General features: G+C 37.8%; 1 protein-coding gene and 1 long non-coding RNA gene across 2 annotated transcripts in view; both read left to right on the top strand.

The window, feature by feature from the left end:
* Window positions 1-3,028, top strand: part of LOC130012288 (uncharacterized) — a 30,077-nt gene extending 27,049 nt beyond the window's left edge. Inside the window, exons 3-4 of the long non-coding RNA XR_008787697.1 lie at window positions 727-987; window positions 2,699-3,028. This is a non-coding gene — a long non-coding RNA (uncharacterized LOC130012288). The remainder of the gene's footprint in view (window positions 1-726; window positions 988-2,698) is intronic.
* A 552-nt stretch (window positions 3,029-3,580) lies between these two features.
* Window positions 3,581-11,175, top strand: LOC126815678 (uncharacterized). Its single transcript, XM_050541541.2, has 6 exons — window positions 3,581-3,723; window positions 4,361-4,515; window positions 5,112-5,399; window positions 6,289-6,609; window positions 10,179-10,511; window positions 10,961-11,175. The coding sequence occupies exons 3-6, from the start codon at window positions 5,165-5,167 to the stop codon at window positions 11,086-11,088; spliced, it is 1,017 nt and encodes a 338-aa protein (XP_050397498.2). The 5' UTR covers window positions 3,581-3,723; window positions 4,361-4,515; window positions 5,112-5,164; the 3' UTR covers window positions 11,089-11,175.
* The last annotated feature ends 8,574 nt before the right edge of the window (window positions 11,176-19,749 follow it).

The following is a 19,749-nucleotide window of genomic DNA, read 5'->3' as shown; positions in this document are numbered from 1 at the left end:
CAAGGCTAGCCTTCGATGTTGGCTGGATTAGATTCCTATATGCCGCTAACGGCCATTGATAATTAAATAAAAAAGGGTGGATAATCGAGACTATGCTCTTTATATTAATGATTTTAGTAATGATGACCGAGACTATGCAAAAATTTCACCCGCTTCTTTCTCGGCTCATAGTGGATCAATTTGACTGAAATTTTCAGCAAATTACCTTTACACTATCTAGTTTTTAACTATTATAGCGAGAACTGCCATCTCTGTATCTTATCTCCCATAATGTATCTTTAATTGAATCCCACGAATTTATACTGAATTGACTATGGATTAGAACATTTTGTCTGGAGCCACTCTACTTTGTGTGAGATTTTCCGGGTATAGATTATTATTTGTGAATGCAGTTGCAACAGTCTGATTGGATGGTTGGAATTCAGGTCGACGTACAGTATGATTTCGCGACGATTGATTAGTTGTTTGGGATTCAGGTAATTAAGTCGCCTAAGTGAGGCTATTGAAGTTGCTGTATTCATGGCATGGAATAACAGGAAAACGCGTTTGCGGCCGTCATATTTTCCAAATATTCTTGGGGGGGGGGGGCACCGCCGTATGTAACACGAATTTGTTTCGGGAATTACAAGTTCTGTCTCTTCATTGAGCCTGTACGCCTATGATCGCTTTAATTAGTCATGATCATTTGCTAATAACCTGTAAAACACATATTTGATTATATTCCAGAAGGACTACCCAACCTAACCGGCATGTTCATATGCCGAGGCCTGAAATAGATAAACTCTGACAAAACAATGGGCAATGTCAAGTCTAAAAATATCTCACGTGAGCTACCCAAAGTGCCGCCTCAACGACAACATAAATCGGTTGTTGGGAAACAAGAATTTAGCAGGTTAATAGATGAGAACAAACGTCTAAAAGAAGTTATTGAAGAATTTAATTCCAACAATTTACAGTTTAAAGAAGTGGGTCCTAATCAGCCAACTGGTGAGCTTATATGGTTGTCTGTTGCTTTAACAAATCTCGCAACCTTTTGTGCAACCAATTAATATTAAACCTTACTACCAACTTGTTGTCTTGTTTATTGGACAACTAATTGTTCCCCGCCTTTCGAAGAAACGAGCAGACTATTAAAATGGGTCTCTCTGCCGTCTGTCTGTCCTTCCGTCACATTTTTTGGGACACAATAACTCTCCTTCTAACTGAGTTACAATGTTGAAACTCGGTGTAGGTTTTTATTAGGTCAATGTCTTGATGGAATTCGAAGATGCGCATTTTCTGTTTAGAGTAAGCAGTAATACAACATTTGATTACCAGGGGCCTGTTTCACGAAATTTTATCTAAGATAAAATCCAAATTTTAGTAATTTGATTGGATAATATTAGATTGATTTTATTGCTTAGCCAATCAAAATTGAAGTATCTACTAAAGTTTGGATTTTATCTTTAGTTAAGATTTCGAGAAACAGGGCCCTGATGCTTTGGGACACGGTAACTGTAGTTCTAATTAAGTGAGGGTGGGGAAATTTAGTGTATAGTTTGATTACATCAATATCAATACCTTCACTAAGTTCGACAATGAGCATTATCGGCTTAGGGTAAGCAGAGTGGTAAGCAGTTTTGTTGTTCGAGACTTTAGAAGACAATAAATCTCCTAATTGAGCGATGATGAGAATTTTCTGCTTAGGCTAAGGAGTGATAAGCAATTGCTGAAGACTATGGAATTATTTTAAATCTGCTTTTAGTTGAGGTAGAATATTTAAATGTAAATGTTTATAAGGTGAATGTCTTGACTGAGTTCAATGATTAACATTTCCTGCTAAAACTAAACAGAGACAAGCAATTTCATTAGTCGATGCTTTGGGACAAGATCACCTTGATTCTAACTCATGGAGAGTGTTGAACTTAGTGTATAATTGTTAATTAGTTTGACTGCTCGATATGTTTAAAAGAGATAAACGTGCTATTAAATAGTATGTGTCATCTATTTATTTTGGGATTTCGGAGGGGGCATCAGCGTGTTAATATTAAAATCGAAATATCCACGTATAATCTTGTGTCTTGTACGATTACTAAAATATGAACCCCGACTACCCACCTAGCTAGGAAACCATGTGTAAATTTACTGTCGTACACCAGCTCTATGCGGAGTTACTGGCTCTGTTTTCCCCAAACTTGCTCTCCTGTAATACATTGCAAAGTTATCGACATTCGATTCACGTTTTATTATTTCAACCTTGTGTCAATGGGACATAGTAAGTATAAAAAAATAATTCCTTGAACTTCTCAAACTGCAATATCATTTTTAAAATTTATACAAGTGTCACCGTACTATAGATCAGGGCCCTTATTCGCGAAAACTTAAACTAAGTTACAACCGAAATTTTAAGAAATACTGCAACTTCATTGGATATATGCAAATTGATTTTACTGGTCAGCCAATCGAATTGCAGTATTTTGTAAAATTTCGATTGTATCTTAGTTTAAGTTTTCGTGAATAAGGGCCCTGGAACTGAGTATGACGCCATGGCCTTAGAATTGTGACGTCATGTCAACTCGAAGTCCCTCCATCGATCAGCAATTGTCCTATGAACAATCATGGTGAGTTTCATGCCGATACATCGTATTATTTTTCTTTGGCTACTCTCTTCTTTTTCGAAATGTAAAATAGTGTTTTTGAAAGAGTACATCGCTTACAGGTAGCCTTGATAAAGATGAATGTCAGATTTTGTACAAAATACCTCTGATTGAGGACAGAGGGACAATGGTACCAAGTGATCATTCAAAGATACGGAGTAATATGGAATACTTGATGGACAAATTAGACCCCAATGTTTTAAAAACGCCGCTGTATTCAAAGTATGTACTTGGAAATGAGGATGTTGAAATTTTAGATGCCATACCGAATAAGCACGAGAAGATAGAAAGGATGATCTATATGTTAATGAGAGGCGGACACCATGCGTATAAAATTCTGTTAAAGATTTTAGAAAAATATAATTATACAGATGTTATAAGACATCTTGAACCTGAGAGTGGTAAGTGTTCATTATGTTTTCAAAACCCATCGTCTTTGTTTCGCGAAACATTAATATCATCCAGTCAGTTGTTGGAGTGAAACGTTACTATCATCCAGTCAGTTGTTGGAGTGAAACCTTACTATTATCCAGTCGGTTTTTGAGGCGAAACATTATCACCCAATCAGTTATTGGAGAATATATTGTCGATCGGTCGATCGGGGCAATTCACAATACTTTAGTTATTTGTATTCACTGATCGTCATTTGCCTTTTTTAAAACATCAAATTGTCACCGCTTAATCCACGCTAAAATCATTTTATGAATAGTCCCAAGTACGGACAAGAAGTACTTTAAAATGTCAAAATGTTATTAAACCAGTGTTGAAATCAGTTTGTGTCGGCATACCATTTATCGTTTCATCGTTTACCGTGAAACAAAGTATACATCCATACAGTTGTGCTGAAATTTCCGGAAATCCCCAATACTCATCTACAACAAAAGCTAACTCAGTGAGAGTTTAGTGAAGTCAGAATTCTTGATTTTACAGAGCTCTATAGAGGCACCATAAAATACCCGGGACGTAAATTAATTGAAATTATCGATTGCAACAGTCCAAAACATAAAGAGTTTGTTGAACAAATTGAAGAAGATATTGAGATACTCTACAAGGAATCCACCGAAATAGTCATAATTAAACAACTAAAGTAAGTAGTCATCTTTTAATGTATACATACATGTCTGCCGATCACCTTCACACTTTTCTAAAATAAAAACATGTTTATATCATAGCCGTCATTATATGTTTTTGGATAAACTGCCATTAAACGATGTCCAATGACACGCATTTTATTCATGTCTGCAGAGCGGGTTGTGTTAATGTCACGTGACATGTATATGTATGTTGTTAGAAAGGGATGTGTTGAAGTCACGTGACATGTATATGTTTACAGAAAGGGACGTGTTGAAGTCACGTGACATATAATGTTTTATAGAAAGGGATGTGTTGAGGTCACGTGACACCTAGTTAGAGCTTTATAGAAAAGGGAGCGTTGAGTCACGTGACAAGTATTTAAAGTTTTTTTAGAAAGGGTGTGTTGAAGTCACGTGACATGTATATAGTATTTTATAGAAAGGGAAGCGTTGAAGTCACGTGACATGTATTTAAAGTTTTATAGAAAGGAATGTGTTGAAGTCACGTGACATGTATGGAATGTTTTATAGAAATGGATGTGTTGAAGTCACGTGACATGTTTGACAGAAATGGATGTGTTGACGTCACGTGACATGTTCGATAGAAATTGATGTATTGACGTCACGTGACATGTATATAATATTTTATAGAAAGGGATGCGTTGAGGTCACGTTTCATCTGGTATCAATTGGTAGAAAGAGTGAAAGTGAACTGCGTCAAGTTTTAGAAACAGCAGTGAAATCTGGAAACATCGGTGACCACACAGTATCCACTGAAGGATTTTCATTTGAAAATCTCAATAGAGGTAAAGGTTTTAAATCCGCGGAAATGAATAAATTTCAAAAGGATTAAAGAAATCCTAAATTATCCTTATATGAATATCCTTCACTGATGTCAAGACATTCTTAAGAGGCATGGGGATCACGTGGCTAAGTGGGTAAGACGCTAGCTCGCTAGCCTGGAGGTCGGGTGTTCGATCCCTGCATTGGCCGAGAAAGTTCACCCAGATTTTCCGGCGTGGTTCTCCCTTGTCAGTGATGCAGGACGGAGGGGCTGACAAGGAAAGCTGTCTAGTCGTTCGGATGGGACGAAAAACCGAGGTCCCGTGTACACATTGGCGTGCAAGTAAAAGACCCCTTGGCAGTTGGAATTCGATATAAGAGTAGGCCGTAGTGCCGCTGTCCGGGCAAAATTTCCCTCATAGCACACTGTATGGCGTATGCCCGTCTTCATTTGAGAGTACCAGCCATGCCGACTAAGTTTATTTGCAAGTAACCTATTTAGCAAACGTAAGACAGACCCGACAAGAGCAACTGTCAAATCCGAACATATCTTTGTGATTATTAGAAGAGCTAATTATCATTTACAGTTTTAAATAAGTACTAAGAACATATTTTGTAGATGAACAAATCACTACAGAAAATGACCCGGTGACAACAAAACAGATAAGTGACATGGCGAATAAAATCCAAACCTTGAAGATGAAAATAGATGATCTGGAGACTGACAACAAAAGACTCCAACAAGCTAAGGACAACCTCGAAATAGATTTTACCACCCTACAGGCAGATCATGAACTTCTTCAAAACGAACACCAATTGCTGCAGGAGAAGTATGATGAAATAACGAAGATTAATAAATCAACACAGCAACAAGAACCCGACTACCAAACATCTTCAGCAGAATCTGGTATGTTGTGGTGAATGTAAATGCCGACAAACAAACATGATAAATTAAAGTCAGAGAAAAGATCTGCAGTAGGCAGACTTGGCTCTTAAATGATGTATATTATAGTCAGAATATGAATATATACTTAAAGTGAGAGACAATTGATTACTAAGTTTAACCTTGAATACCACTCGTCCTTAACGCTCGGAAAGTTACTTATATTAGTATTGTATTAATGTGAAATAGATAGTTAAATGTTTATCTGAGACGAAGGCCTACACTTTCCTTTGAATAAAGGCCCAGATATGAGGCTTAACCAAATCGGCGAAATACTTTTAAATAAGCGAAATAACCTAGCTTGTGTCAAGTGCACGTTAAACTCCATCTGTCTGTCTGTCTCTCTCTGTCTCTCTCTGTCTGTCTCTGTCAGTCTCTCTCTCTGTCTCTGCAATCTGGTTAAAACACAGATCCTATTTCGTTTCGTTTTTATAGTTAAAAATTTCGTTTTTCTTGTCTTTACTACACTTGGATCTGGAAGAGTTGTTATTTAAGTCGTGTTCTGAATGGTGTCAGGGATAAGCCAATGAAATGATCTGTTACGGCGAGCTTTGGGCGTGTTTTGCACGGAACTGTGGGTAATCCACTAGTAACATCAATGCTGATTGGCTAATCAAATGTCTGACGTCATAGCGTCATAAGTCGGTCTTTTGACCCCTGACGTGACCTATCATTATAACTTGTCAGTGTAGGCCACCGAAAGTATAAAAAAACGAAACGAAATATAGATCTGTATTTTAATCAGATTGTCTGTCTGTCTCTCTCTCTCTCTCTCTCTCTCTCTCAAAGCTATAAGGAAATATAAGTTTACCACTATCCGATGTGTATCCTATGTGTTCTATATTTTATTTAGTGTCAAGAAAACAAAAGACAACAAATTGGGGTGAAAAGGTTTTTGAGGATCTGATGAAGATAAATCATAGCATGAATTGTATAGCCGAAAATATCCAATACAAGATGGGTGATTTAACATACTTGTTGAAGAAAGAGAATGCAATAAGTGATATCTATGATATCATGTATATTTACCGAAATAGATATGGTGATAACAAGATGACTACCTGGCTATTGTTTTATAGTTTAATATCTCACACTGGTTACCGTAGTTACGACGTTTTCAAGCACTCACTAGAACAGCTTGAGTTAAAACACGCTGTAGAGAAGTTAGAGGAAGGTAAATATTGTAATACCATCTTAGAAATAACAGTTTCGTACATATAGGGTTTATTAACATCAGAACAGAATATCTAAGAACTACATAAATACAACAGGAACAAAAACTACACTAGGAACATAAACGATAACTAACATGGTACATTAAGACAGCCATGCCGTCCTTCTGTCACGGCAGCGGCTGACCTCGGGTGAGTCCATATGCAGATCTCTCTGTCTACCATCTTCAATAGAAGGCTTAATCTCGCCTTAACTACGTACATCTTATCAAGCCCTTCACGTAATACCCCGCATATTTTGGCACTATTTTTGATTGGGTATAAGCCCAGCTTGTGATCCTATCAGATTCCTTCGTTAAAAATATCGTTACGATTATCAAGTCTCGCGCTTATAGCTAAAATGTCTACATGTGACAATCGAGTTGCAAAGTTCAAGGTTCGATCAATGTCAAGGTTGCTGGAAATCATACCTGATCAACAAAGAGTTTCTGTGGAGGTCGCCATATTTGTTTACAGTGTGTTATGTGCGACGACCCCTGATTGGACAATGCTAATTGATCACGTGTAAACAATTGCCTAGTTCTGAAGCAACGGTTAGATGTTGTAAAACTTGCGATCGTTGCTTCAGGAACATGTCTGTCTCCCGCCTCGTCTGTCTGTCAGAAAACTCCTGGTTATATAGCCTCCGACGATAGGGAAAATAGATAAGGCCTCATGATCATACATGCATTTGTCAATTTATCATGTCATGGTATGCTTACTAACCAGTGCGTATTCCTTTGAAGTCATGCGCAGCCTTTACACAGATCATATGTAGTTTGTAAATGGCATCTTTGATTAATTACATGTTTAATTAGATCATAGCCAGTCCGTGCCTTAACAGAAGTATAAAATGGCATATGGGATTAATTAGATCATAGCCAGTCCGTGCCTTAACAGAAGTATAATTATACAGAGCTGACAAGTCGATATCATCTATTATCAAAACCAGCTCGGGGCCAGTAAGTTCACAGAATCTAAATAATAATTCGCACTTTATAAAATAGAAAATAAAGCACTTTGTCACAATATCTGATACCAGAATCTAAATTATAGTTCGCATTTTATAAAATAGAAAATTAAGCACTTTGTCACAATATCTGATACCATGTTGATATTGTTCTATTCTCGTGATAATGGTTAAATTTGTAATATTATAAATTTGTCGAATTCGAACCACTAGTAAATCTTTCAAAGGTTCATCATTCAGGATACCATCTACAGCCACTTTCCAAGGCAATGTATGTCACCTACTCTATAAAAGTCCTAGTTGCCACGGTCAGGAAACTGTTTATAGAAATATATATTGTACCATGTGAATATATTAGGAATATACATAATAGTACGCAACATTTGTATGGGAAAAATTTTTTAATTTTATTTTTAGTAGATTTGAATCGGTGTAGTTAATGTTGGATAGTGTAAAACTCTATTTATCTTAGAAATGTATAACCAATAATACTAGGCGACTTTCTGCCGGAATCAATCGATACCAAAATGTAGCCGAATTCATTCAGCGGGCGCACTAGGCGATTCACCAGTCGATTACATTACCTTTCAATACATTAGCAGTGACTAAGCTGCAGTGGTAGTGTTTTTTGGCTTTACTCCTTGTGCATCGGTGTAGAAAGAAGTGTTAGAAAAGGAGCGGCGGAATCGATCGCCGAGACACACACGTTGGTGGGTTCTTTAAAAAAAAATCATGCGATATTCTCTACATCAGTGATTGTCTAAACTAGGTCCATTGACGCGAGGTGGATTTCCTCCTTTAAACTGTAGTCCCGAAATGACCTAGTTTGTGTCGAGTGGACGTTAAACCCCATTTCGCTCTCTTTCCTTTAAACTGGCCTTTGTTTACCAATTTAAGACTATAAATTATGGTCCATTAAAATTAAGGATGAATTCTGCACTAAATTTGACAACACTGACCCTTAAACGTTATGCAAGCGCTAAATCTGCCTATTCATTTACAGGTCTTTCTTTAGGCCTGAAATGTTATCTTAATTATTAATTAGACATTAAAGATAGATTATGGGAGATTACGTAACGAGCTGGAAGTTCTCACTATCATAGTTAAAAACTAAATAATGTAAAGGGAATTTACTGAAAAATTTAGTCAAATTGATCCACTCTGAACCGAGAATTTAGTTATTGAATTTTCGGCCTAGCCTCGATCATCAATACTAGAGTCGGTGCGATAAAAAAAAACCCATAAAAATGAATGAAAGTTGAGCAGCAAATTGGATCCTAATCCAGTAAATATCGCAGGCTAGCGATGACTTCGAGAGTTTATTATGGTCTGGATAAACGTAAAAAATGGATAATCGAGACTTTGTTTTTATGGTACCGACTTTAGTAATGATGATAGAACTATTATGGCGAGAACTGTCAACTACTTATCTAATCACCAATGATGCCCCTTAAACTAACGGGAAGTTAGGTATATTTGGTGGTTAAATGACTCTAGTGTTCTTAAATGACGATTATAGACTTTAAGCCGCCCCTCCTCCCCCGTTTTATATATTAAATTTTAGTGAATACATCGGGTAATTCTGTAAGGTTAAGTATATTTAAGTAAGTGTAACTTTCTGAATAACATTTTCCATTGATCTTTAGGTTTATTTGGAAAGTCGTTTCTCTCAGTCTGATTAAAATACAAACCCTATTTCGTTCCGTTTTTATAGTTCAAACCTTTATTTCACTTGTTTTTACTACACTAGGATCTGGAATGATGTGAGGGATTAGTCAATGAAACGTTCTGTTACGGGGAGGTTTGGCGTGAGTTGCACGGAACTGTGTGTAACTCACTAGAAACATCAACGCTGATTGGTTAATTAAATGTCTGACGTCATAGGGTCAAAAGCCGCCCGTATGTCCTCTGACGAGACCTTCCACCAATACTTGTTAGATCTTCCTGTAGTAGTAGAGGCCATCAAAAGTATAATAAAAACGAAACGAAATATAGATATGTATTTTAATCAGATTACGTTTTTCTACAGCATTTCAAAAATATTATACCGGAAATATTATGATACCGAAAATATTATGATACCGGAAATATTATGATACCGGAAATATTATGATACCGGAAAAATAGGACGTTAAACACCATTTCATTTCATTTTCTATGATACGTGTGTTACCTTTGGGGATCATGTGGCTAAGTGGGTAAGACGCTAGCTCGCTAGCCTGGAGGTCGGGTGTTCGATCCCTGCATTGGCCGAGAAAGTTCATCCAGATTTTCCGGGGTGGTTCTCCCTTGTCAGTGATGCAGGACGGAGGGGCTGACAAGGAAAACTGTCTAGTCGTTCGGATGGGACGAAAAACCGAGGTCCCGTGTACACATTGGCGTGCACGTAAAAGATCCCTTGGCAGTTGGAATTCGATATAAGAGTAGGCCGTAGGCAACATTTCCCTCATTGCACACTGTATGGCGTATGCCCGTCTTCATCAGCCCAGGTTAGGAGCAGAACAGTAGGACGTTAAACTCCATTTCATTTCATTTCATTTCTGTGTGTTGCCTTTTATTCAGTTATGACAATACCGGAAAACCCAGAACTAAATACACGGACATGGGGTGAAATGTTTTTAGACGAGATGATAAAGATGCATGTCCACATGAATTATGTAGCCGAGAATCTGAAATACCCCCTGATAGAACTGGTAGACCTGCTGGACAAGAAGCGTGCTATACGAGATAAACATATTATTGTCAGCCATATACGCCGAGATGATGACAACAAGAAGACGACCTGGATGTTATTACACAGTTTGGTCTCTACTACAGGGTCTAGTAGCTTCCGTGTATTTAAACATGCTCTTCAGGAACTGGGTTTAACTGATGTCGTGTCCATGTTAGAGACAGGTGAGTACACATAGTGTAGGTGGGGCGGGGCGGGGGTTTTAACGCGTGCGCGTAAGGTCACGTAGCGTAGTTTCGATTCCCCGCTACTACCTAACAAGGAGTATGGTCGCCTTATCTGGGTCCTCCGCTTTCCTCCCACAGCTAAACTCACTTCTCGCAAGCGAATTATTGAAGAAATAACCTAGTTTATGTTAAACCCCATTTCTCTCCGTCGTTCAAAACCAAGACAGTATAAACTGTTTATTTTAAGGCAGTGTATACGCGACAAACATACAGTAATTGTATTTCTATGGTAACATGTGCAATACGATCCGGGCAATCTTGCCATCCACGGACAGTCTACCCGTCTGCAAAATACCACTGTTAAGAGATCTTTTACCAACTATATACTACCGAAAAAAGACAAATGCAGTTCTGGATTAGGAATGTCTATAACGTTTTGCTTACAGGACAATGTACCGAACCAGTGGATACAGAGATCAATATTTCCTCAGAAGAACGACCCGAGGTTGCTGAAAACAGTGATAACGAATACACTTTAGATGTTTTAAAAGAAGATGAAATTGGAGGACAGTAAAACATCGTAGTCTGAATAAACATCCGGGTAGTAAACCAGAATTGATAGAAGCCTAATTCGTTTGTATAGGTCAGAATCCATTATTTTTATAGTGTTATATCCAAGTCCACATTTTAGATATGATTTTCCTGTCTTAATCTAAGACCAATGTTGTTAAAGTGGCACTGGACACTATAATTATACAATCCGGGACTGAGTCCAACTCAGGCAATAATATATCTATGATACCTTACTTTTACACATGTAGAAACACCTAGACCGTGACAATCTCGCACGGTGAATTTATAGTCCTTGTATACTCGGGAACTACGTCACAAGGTACATATAGTCCAGGACATCCAGCCGGTCCCCGGAATCGCCACATTGTTAATCTGATTTGTATTTTATGCAGCCATTTGCTTTTATTCATTTATCAACGTTTTATAATCATGTTGTAAACCAATCAGTTATCTTGCCAGTCGTAAGTACATATAATAGCAAGTCATAACTCAAATATATATTTGTACATGTAACCCGTCTTAAGAATAATTACGTACATGTATGAATTATTTTCACGTATATATTTTGTTTATTTGTAGAAAAAACATTCGACATTCCTCCCAATCTTATGTTTGAACAAACGGGTATTCTATACCCCCCTTTTTTCTGTACTTACATATAATTTTTTTTTTTACACGCATACTCTCAATCAACCAGATAGTGGTATACAAAGTTCACCGTACACTCACCCTTACACGCACTTACGGTCTTTTTTCTTTTTTTTTTTAATTGATTTCCACATCAACATCCTGGTTCCAGTTTTCAACTGGGGACTCCTGTTGATCCAGGACCGGTACTATTTCCGAATCGTCCCAATGTACACAGCGTCACCTAATTGATATTTGTTCACGTTACAACGTAAATCATAGTTTTTCTTCATTCGTTCCTGATTTGTATTTAATTTATCTCGAGTGATTTTATGTGGCTCGATTAACTTCTGTTCGAGTCTCCCGACAAAACTATCCGGGTCACCTGCGTTTAAAACGGGTGAACGAAACATTAAATCTGCTGGAAGATTTATTTCTCGACCAAACATTAATTTATTGGCCGTGAAACCAGTCTGCCGGTTGACACTGGACCTTAACGCGCTCGCGAGTTGTGGGAGATGAACATCCCAATTGTTCTGATAATCATCTATATAACACTTAACGGTTTCTACCAGGGTGCGATTGTAACGCTCTACTTATCCATACCACGACGGTCGATAGGATGTGGTACGACTTTCATGTATTTGTAACAGTTTACATAAAGAGACAAACACATAACTCTCGAAGTTTCGTCCCTGGTCCGTAAATAACTGGAATGGACATCCGAAACGCGAGAAAAACTCATTCCCCGTTGCCTTGGCGATAATTTCTGCCGTCTGTGACGGTAATGGTACGCATTCAACCCACTTGGTGAATTGGTCGACCATCATCAGAATGTCTAAACATTTATCAATCAATGGCATAGGGAATACATCCTTAGATGTCACCGCATTCAACTTCCTATAGTCTATGCACCAACGTACGGTTCTGATTTGTATTTTATGCAGCCATTTGCTTTTATTAATTTATCAACGTTTTATAATCATGTTGTAAACCAATCAGTTATCTTGCCAGTCGTAAGTACATATAATAGCAAGTCATAACTGCAATATATATTTGTACGTGTAAACCGTCTTAAGAATAATTACGTACATGTATGTATGCATTATTTTCACGTTATTTTTTTTGTTTATTTGTAGAAAAAACATTCAACATTTATCATTCCATTCTTTCTGCATTATATTTTATTTCAAGGTATCAACGTGTGTAAATACTTGTACTAGTAATGAATAACGAAAATAATAAACGCTTAAACATACATTATGACGTCACATTAATAATGATGTCATTGTAATAATCATATTAAACATACATTATGCAAGAGCTAAATCTGCCATTGGAGGTCTTTCTTTGGGCCTGAAATGTTATCTAAATTATTAATTAGGCATTAATTATTATCAAGACGATGTTTACTGGATTAGGTTCCGATTTGCTGTTCGACTTCCATTCATAATTAAATCATGAAATGGGTAATCGAGACTGTTTTTTTTTATCCTACGACTTTAGTAAAGATGATTGAGGCCAGGCGGAAAATTTCAATCACTAAAATCTCTGTTCATAGTGGATCAATTTGACTGAAATGTTTTAGCAAATTCCCTTTACAGTATCTAGTTTTTATATGCCCACATTTTCATGTGGACGTATATTGTCGTCGCCCCTGTCCGTCCGTCCGTCCACAATTATTTGTGAACAGTCTACAGGTCACAATTTTTATCCGATTGTATATCAAGGTTGTGGACCTTGATCTCGGTTCCTTTCGATATTTGCGCATATCGAATTGTCATTTTCTGAATTATGACCCTTGATTGTAGGAAAAATAACTTTCTTTTTAGCTTGTTCTCTATCCATCTCTCGAAAATGGGGGCGTATCCTGCCTGGCAGCCGCTAGTTAACTATTATAGAGATAACTACCAGCCCTTCATCTATTCTCCCATAATGTATCTTTAATAAAGCGAAATAATTAGTTTTAAACACATTGTTCTAAAAGAGCCCCCCCCCCCCCTAGTTTTGCAGCTATAGCAAATCTCTCTATATATACTAAATAAGGCGAAATAATTAGTTTTAAACCCATTGTTCTAAAAGAGCCCCCCCCCCCCAAAAAAAAAAAGTTTTGCAGCTATAGAAAATCTCTCTCTATATATACTAATATTTGTGACTGTCGTTTGTTTGTCTGCCCAGGGTTGGCGGTTAAGGGTTGTCCCGAGTCTAAAATTTGGTGTATAGCGGTAGCTCGGACCGCGGTGTTTCATGGCGTTGGCCTACAGTTTTCGGTTTCGGGTCATCAGCTAGTATAATATCAGATTGTCAAAATTAGTACTTTTAAATAAAATAAAATATTACATCGCCAAACTTTGTACTATTAGATAAACAAGCTGACATTTAGCTAGATAAATTGCCAAGATCAGTATTTATGATTAATATGTCACCACATATTTTTTAAATATGTTTTTTAAATAATATATTGTATATATCATTAAACATATGTTTTTTGTTTTTACTAATTCTATATTGTGTATATCACAAATTAAATTATCTATGATTATGATCGTTATATCACGTTTTATTTCCATGTGGACGTATATTGTCGTCGCCCCTGTCCATCCGTTCACGGGTGGTGGGTGCAGGGTGTGGGGGTGGTGTGTGTGGGTGGGTAGATGGCCGAATGGTTAGCACGTGCATTCTGTATCATAAGGTCTTTCATTAAGTCAACTAGAGTGGTTTCGATTCCCTAGTTGTACGGGACAAGGAGTAGGGTTGCCTGTCCAACCTCGTGGGTTTTCTCCGGTTTCCTCCCACTACTAAAACCCCCTTACGCGCAATCGAATTGGTGAAATAAACATTGAACAATGTGTTAGTCCCGAAATGACCTAGTTTGTGTCGAGTGGGCGTTAAACCCCATCTCTCCCCCCTCTCTCTCTCTCTCTCTCTGCACCCTTACCCATTTGTGGACACTCGGACACTCTACAGGTCACAATTGTTAGACGAAACTTTAAATATAGGTTTAGCTTGTGGACCCTATCTTTATATCCCAACCATATTGAGCATGTCGGACCATAGCGTCCTGGATTAAGACCCCTGATTGTACAACAAAAACGGTTATAATTCGTGGATCCTTTAGGGGTCACATTTATGGATGAATACACAGGGGTGACGACGTAACATGTGGACGTATACAAATTCTACAAGTCATTCTTACCTAGAACAAATCCACAAACTATGTGCAATTAAAAGCAAGTAAATGTTTCCCTTCTTTCTTTTTAAAGATGTTTTATTTTGCTCCACGGCAATCTCATTCTCAAACAAAGTCACTTTTACAAAACATTATCCAAAAAATAATCTGTCACTACCACAAATCTGTTTCTTGATTGGTCAAAATCACGTCACTTAAAGAAATGAAATGAAATGGGGTTTAACGTCCTACTGTTCTGCTCCTATGCTGGGCTAATGAAGACGGGCATACGCCATACAGTGTGCTATGAGGGAAATTTTGCCCGGGCAGCGGCACTGTCGCCTAATCTTATATCGAATTCCAACTGCCAAGGGATCTTTTACGTGCATTCCAATATATACACGGGACTTCGGTTTTTCGTCTCATCCGAAGGACTAGACAGCTGTCCTTGTCAGGCCCTCCGCCCTGCACCACTGACAAAGGGAAACCACGTCGGGAAATCTGCATGAACATTCTCGCCCAATGCAGGGATCGAACACGCGGCCACTTAACCACCGTGGCTCCCACCCGAAATGACCTAGTTTGTTATCATAATACATAGACACGTGACAAAAGTATGATAACAGTAGGATGACCCGTGCACTTTACAAAAAGTTGGTCTCGACACGGCTAAATGTGCACGCTTCAGTTGCGTGTCTCGAACTGATTTCTGACTACCCCGCACTCGCTTTGAGTCGATAAATAGCCATGGCACGTGCAATTCTCTACAAATATATCAACTATTACAGCCGTAAAAAATCTATTGTTGACGATTTTGAATAGCAGTAAAATTTAGCTTCTTGGTTATTACAGCAGCTTTAGTAATTACGTTTGTTTTATTTTTTAAATTGCTTTATCATTAACTGTACCGTTAAGAGCGGCATCTTTTGGTTTAGTACAAATACTATCTCTGAATCACTTTCTTTAGCAGGAACATGATACTAGCAGTAGTTTCATTTTACTTTTACAAGTTTCTTAAAACAATTGTTGAGTTGTCTAAAGTGCTTATTTCTAAATTCAATTTCTTGTTCTAGCTTTCTGTTATGTTTCGTAAAAAAGTAGTCTTGATTATCCCGACCTGTCAATCAGACGTAGAATGGTCGATAGACTGGTTAAGCGAGACTAATTTCAAAACAAGGGCACGTAACCTATCTTTTACTCAAAAGTGTCTGGATGTTATGGACGCAACTTGGAACCAGTTTTCAGTCTATTATTTATAGATGATTAATGGTCATAGCTTATTAAGTACAACATGATCGTTTATTTAGTGACTATAATTGTGTGAAACTGATTTGAGGCTTGGCATATATATAACTATTGTGGCGTAATTGTCGAGATATTTGGAGATATTTATTTATGGTGGGTCACCCTAACAACAGTCATATGCATCTTATCCCGCTGTCACGTGTCATCTATCTATTGATAACTACCTGCAGCAGATTACCGTTCGGTAATGCACACCTTACTAGATAGCGAGGACGACAGGTGTGGGAGATTAAACCAGTTGAACTGTTACATATATAAAGGTAAGTTACATGTATAAGATAGCAGGATTACCTTATTAGATGTAAGGCCTGTCATTGTCGTTTCGAATACCCGGTTGTACAGGAGTAGGGTCGCCTGTCCAATCTCTCTCTCTCTCGCTCGCTCTCTCTCTCTCGGTCTCTCTCTCTATATATATAAGCTAAAGAAAGAGGGTTTCGTTCACTTGCTTCCTTCATTTTTGAACTCGGCATAGACACACTAAATATTCTACTTAAACGTCAGTTTTTGCCATTCTTGATGTAGCACTATTCGGCTCTATGCAGGTGCAGTGATCTGCAGTGAGTGGCTAGTTAGATACGGGAAGACACGCTACCAACAACTCACCATATCCAACATGTGACGCATACTTTCGGCTCTGCCACATATTTTAATAGCCTTTGTGGTCGTTTAGTAACAACTTACCACGCATACTTTCTGCTCTGCCACATATTTTAATAGCCTTTGTGGCCGGCTAGTATTGGTTATTTTTGTAATTCTTTTCTCTGGGACTCCACTTTAAACATTGTTTGTCTCAGCCGTTAAATCGTCTCTTAAAATGTCACTCTGACTGTTCAAGTTGGGAATTTGCATCTTGCTCTAGAAATAACAATACCACAATTCGTTTCTACATTTGTATGTCAAGTACTGGCTACAACGGTTACAAGCATAGATTACGTCATCCTCTTTATCTCCTGACCCCAGCCAACTTGCTAGAGCGAGTCTACTGATGGAACTGACTACATCTTCCCCACACTGATCAGCAGTGAATTTTCGCCAGGCCGCTACAATCTCTGATAAGGATGACATCGATGCGACTTAATGAGTCCCAAATATTACCTTTTTTCTTCAGTCAAATTAAATTCTAAAACATTTTTTTCATTGATTATAAAAATAAATGAAGACGTTTGAATTGTTTGTAGGTAAAAATCATTTCCTATTTAGTGTAAATGGGTATTAAAATAAGTAAAATTCACCATTTAGCCCGAATCAGTAATGCCTTATGTAAACAATGCACGTGCTATTGAGCCAATGATTGACGCCGCGTGATATGACGTCACGTGTCAAAACAGTCATCTGTAACAGAGATATTAAAAGATCTCTGTGAAACAGATTGCATTCTCCTCTTAAAATATGTCTGGTTGTCTAAAGTAACTTAACCGCTCTCGTTCGTATAAAGAGGATACGTGCATGAGTCATGGACTGACCCCCGGGCAATGGAACAGGTACTTCCTTTATCTGATTGGAACTGCATAGAATCTACTGTTGCGTCTCAACTATTTATTAGAGACTTTTTAGGGGTTCGTTCCAGCCTAGCACTTCAATCGGAAGAACTAACAAACTCGGGTGTAGACAAAAATAAGCATCTTTATTTGGATCAATTTATAATTTATACATCGCATTAAGGGGAGATAATTTGGGTGAGACACCAACCCTGTGTATAAGTTTCCGGGTATGGAAATAGGAATTAGGTAAATAAATACATTTGCCCTGTCAGACCTGTGGATATGATGGAAATAGATTAGAAATTTGGTGACATAAGGAATTGGTGAGAATTGGGGAAATGGGCGACCCACAACTAATCTAGGCCTAACTCGGATTAAACCAATCAAGGTTCAACCAAACCTATGAGCCTTTAAAGATGGGTTCCCAGAAAAGTATTTATCGGGTGGTTATTTCCAATAAAAGTATGGCAATTTTGGTATATATGGAAAGTAGAGATATCCAATCTTGCTATTATAGAAAAATACTGGATTCCCAGAAAAACACTCATGGGGCGTATACAGGACAAAAATGTAAGGGTTCCCCTAATCAACAGCCCGACGATTAGGAACTTCTGCACGCGTGATGTCAAAGGCCACACGCTAACATTGGGCGCTTAATGTACAAGTTGATAAACTTTATGAAGAGTTAGACGTACAACACTTTCTGAGATAAAAATGACGGAAAAAGACGCGGATAGTGGATAATCCGGGAATTTAATTAGGATTCGATATTTGTAATAAATAGTAAGCGATTAAAGATAACATCGTCTTATGTATTCAATGAATTCTCTGACTCCCAAGACGTGACGTATACATGACCTGGTTTGATCGAATTTTAATAGCAGGGCATTCCTTCGCAATTACAATGTTTGAGAAGGATTTGAAGCATAATTATGACAAATTAATTAGTTTGAATATGTTTTTGGTCCATATATACCATTAAATCACCCACTTTGTACGCGGGAACCCATCTTTAATGGGACAATAACACTCTTGCTGGCTTGAAAGCTCCAGTAAAATAAATAATATCTCTATCTAAGTACTAGATGTTTAAGTGTCCTACCTGTTGTGTAAATTATCCATTACATCCTATATTTTTAAATCGAAGTTTCATTTGAAAAGGTTTACGTTAGACATTTCAAACCATTATGTTGAATTTTTCAAAATTTTTAAATAAGGTGTGTTAAGATGAAATTTGTATCATCAATTAATTGAAATATTCTAAAATAGTACAATTTGTTGACCAGAATAAAGATTGGTACATATTATTCAGTTACAACAAGAGTGGTGTTGAGCCTTTAAATAGGAGACCAATATTATGGGTAAATTCCCACAGCCAAAGCAAGGATCCCAAAAATCCGAATAGCTGCCGGTTTTGGTAGGAGCTTTAATGAGTGAACTGATTGACACTGAGGATTTCCTCGTCGTCTGCTTCTATTTATAAGGGGATTCCGATGACGTCAGTTGTCGACCAATGAATTGTTGTTAGTTGTATTTTACGTCCGCTTCCACCGCGGTGATATCGCAGACAATATCACCTCAACCAAAGAACACAACCGTTACTATCTATGACGAAGTTATAGCCTTTACCGCGCCAAAGTGTCATGGCCGCCGACTGTTTGATATCGCTTTTTTCGCTGACTGGTTTGCGTCAATTCATTGGCCTAACAGGAATGTACTAAATATAATTATGTGAAAAGGACAAGGTTGATACCCGGGCATTATATTGTGATTCATAGTAATGTATGACATCGTTATTTTAACGTGTTTTGGGCGTGAACTCTACAAGGGAGCCGGTCTCGTGATTTGACGAGCGAAGGACTGGAATCACCTGGACCGTAACACTACCCTGAATTTCAACAGTGTAATTATATGGGCGCTGTTGGCGCTTAAACACGTTTCTAACGCACGGGGTTGCCATATTTGGATTACCAGACTAAGATGTCATTTAAACTACCAGACATATCCTTGTTAGCCTAGTTCGTGTTGTCACTGGTACTGTCTAACGACTTCAATACATTAACCAGAGAATTTAAATAAC

Source organism: Patella vulgata, chromosome 3 (genome assembly GCF_932274485.2).
Source record: "Patella vulgata chromosome 3, xgPatVulg1.2, whole genome shotgun sequence".
NCBI lineage: Eukaryota > Metazoa > Mollusca > Gastropoda > Patellidae > Patella > Patella vulgata.
This window is presented reverse-complemented; position numbering and strand designations above follow the sequence as displayed.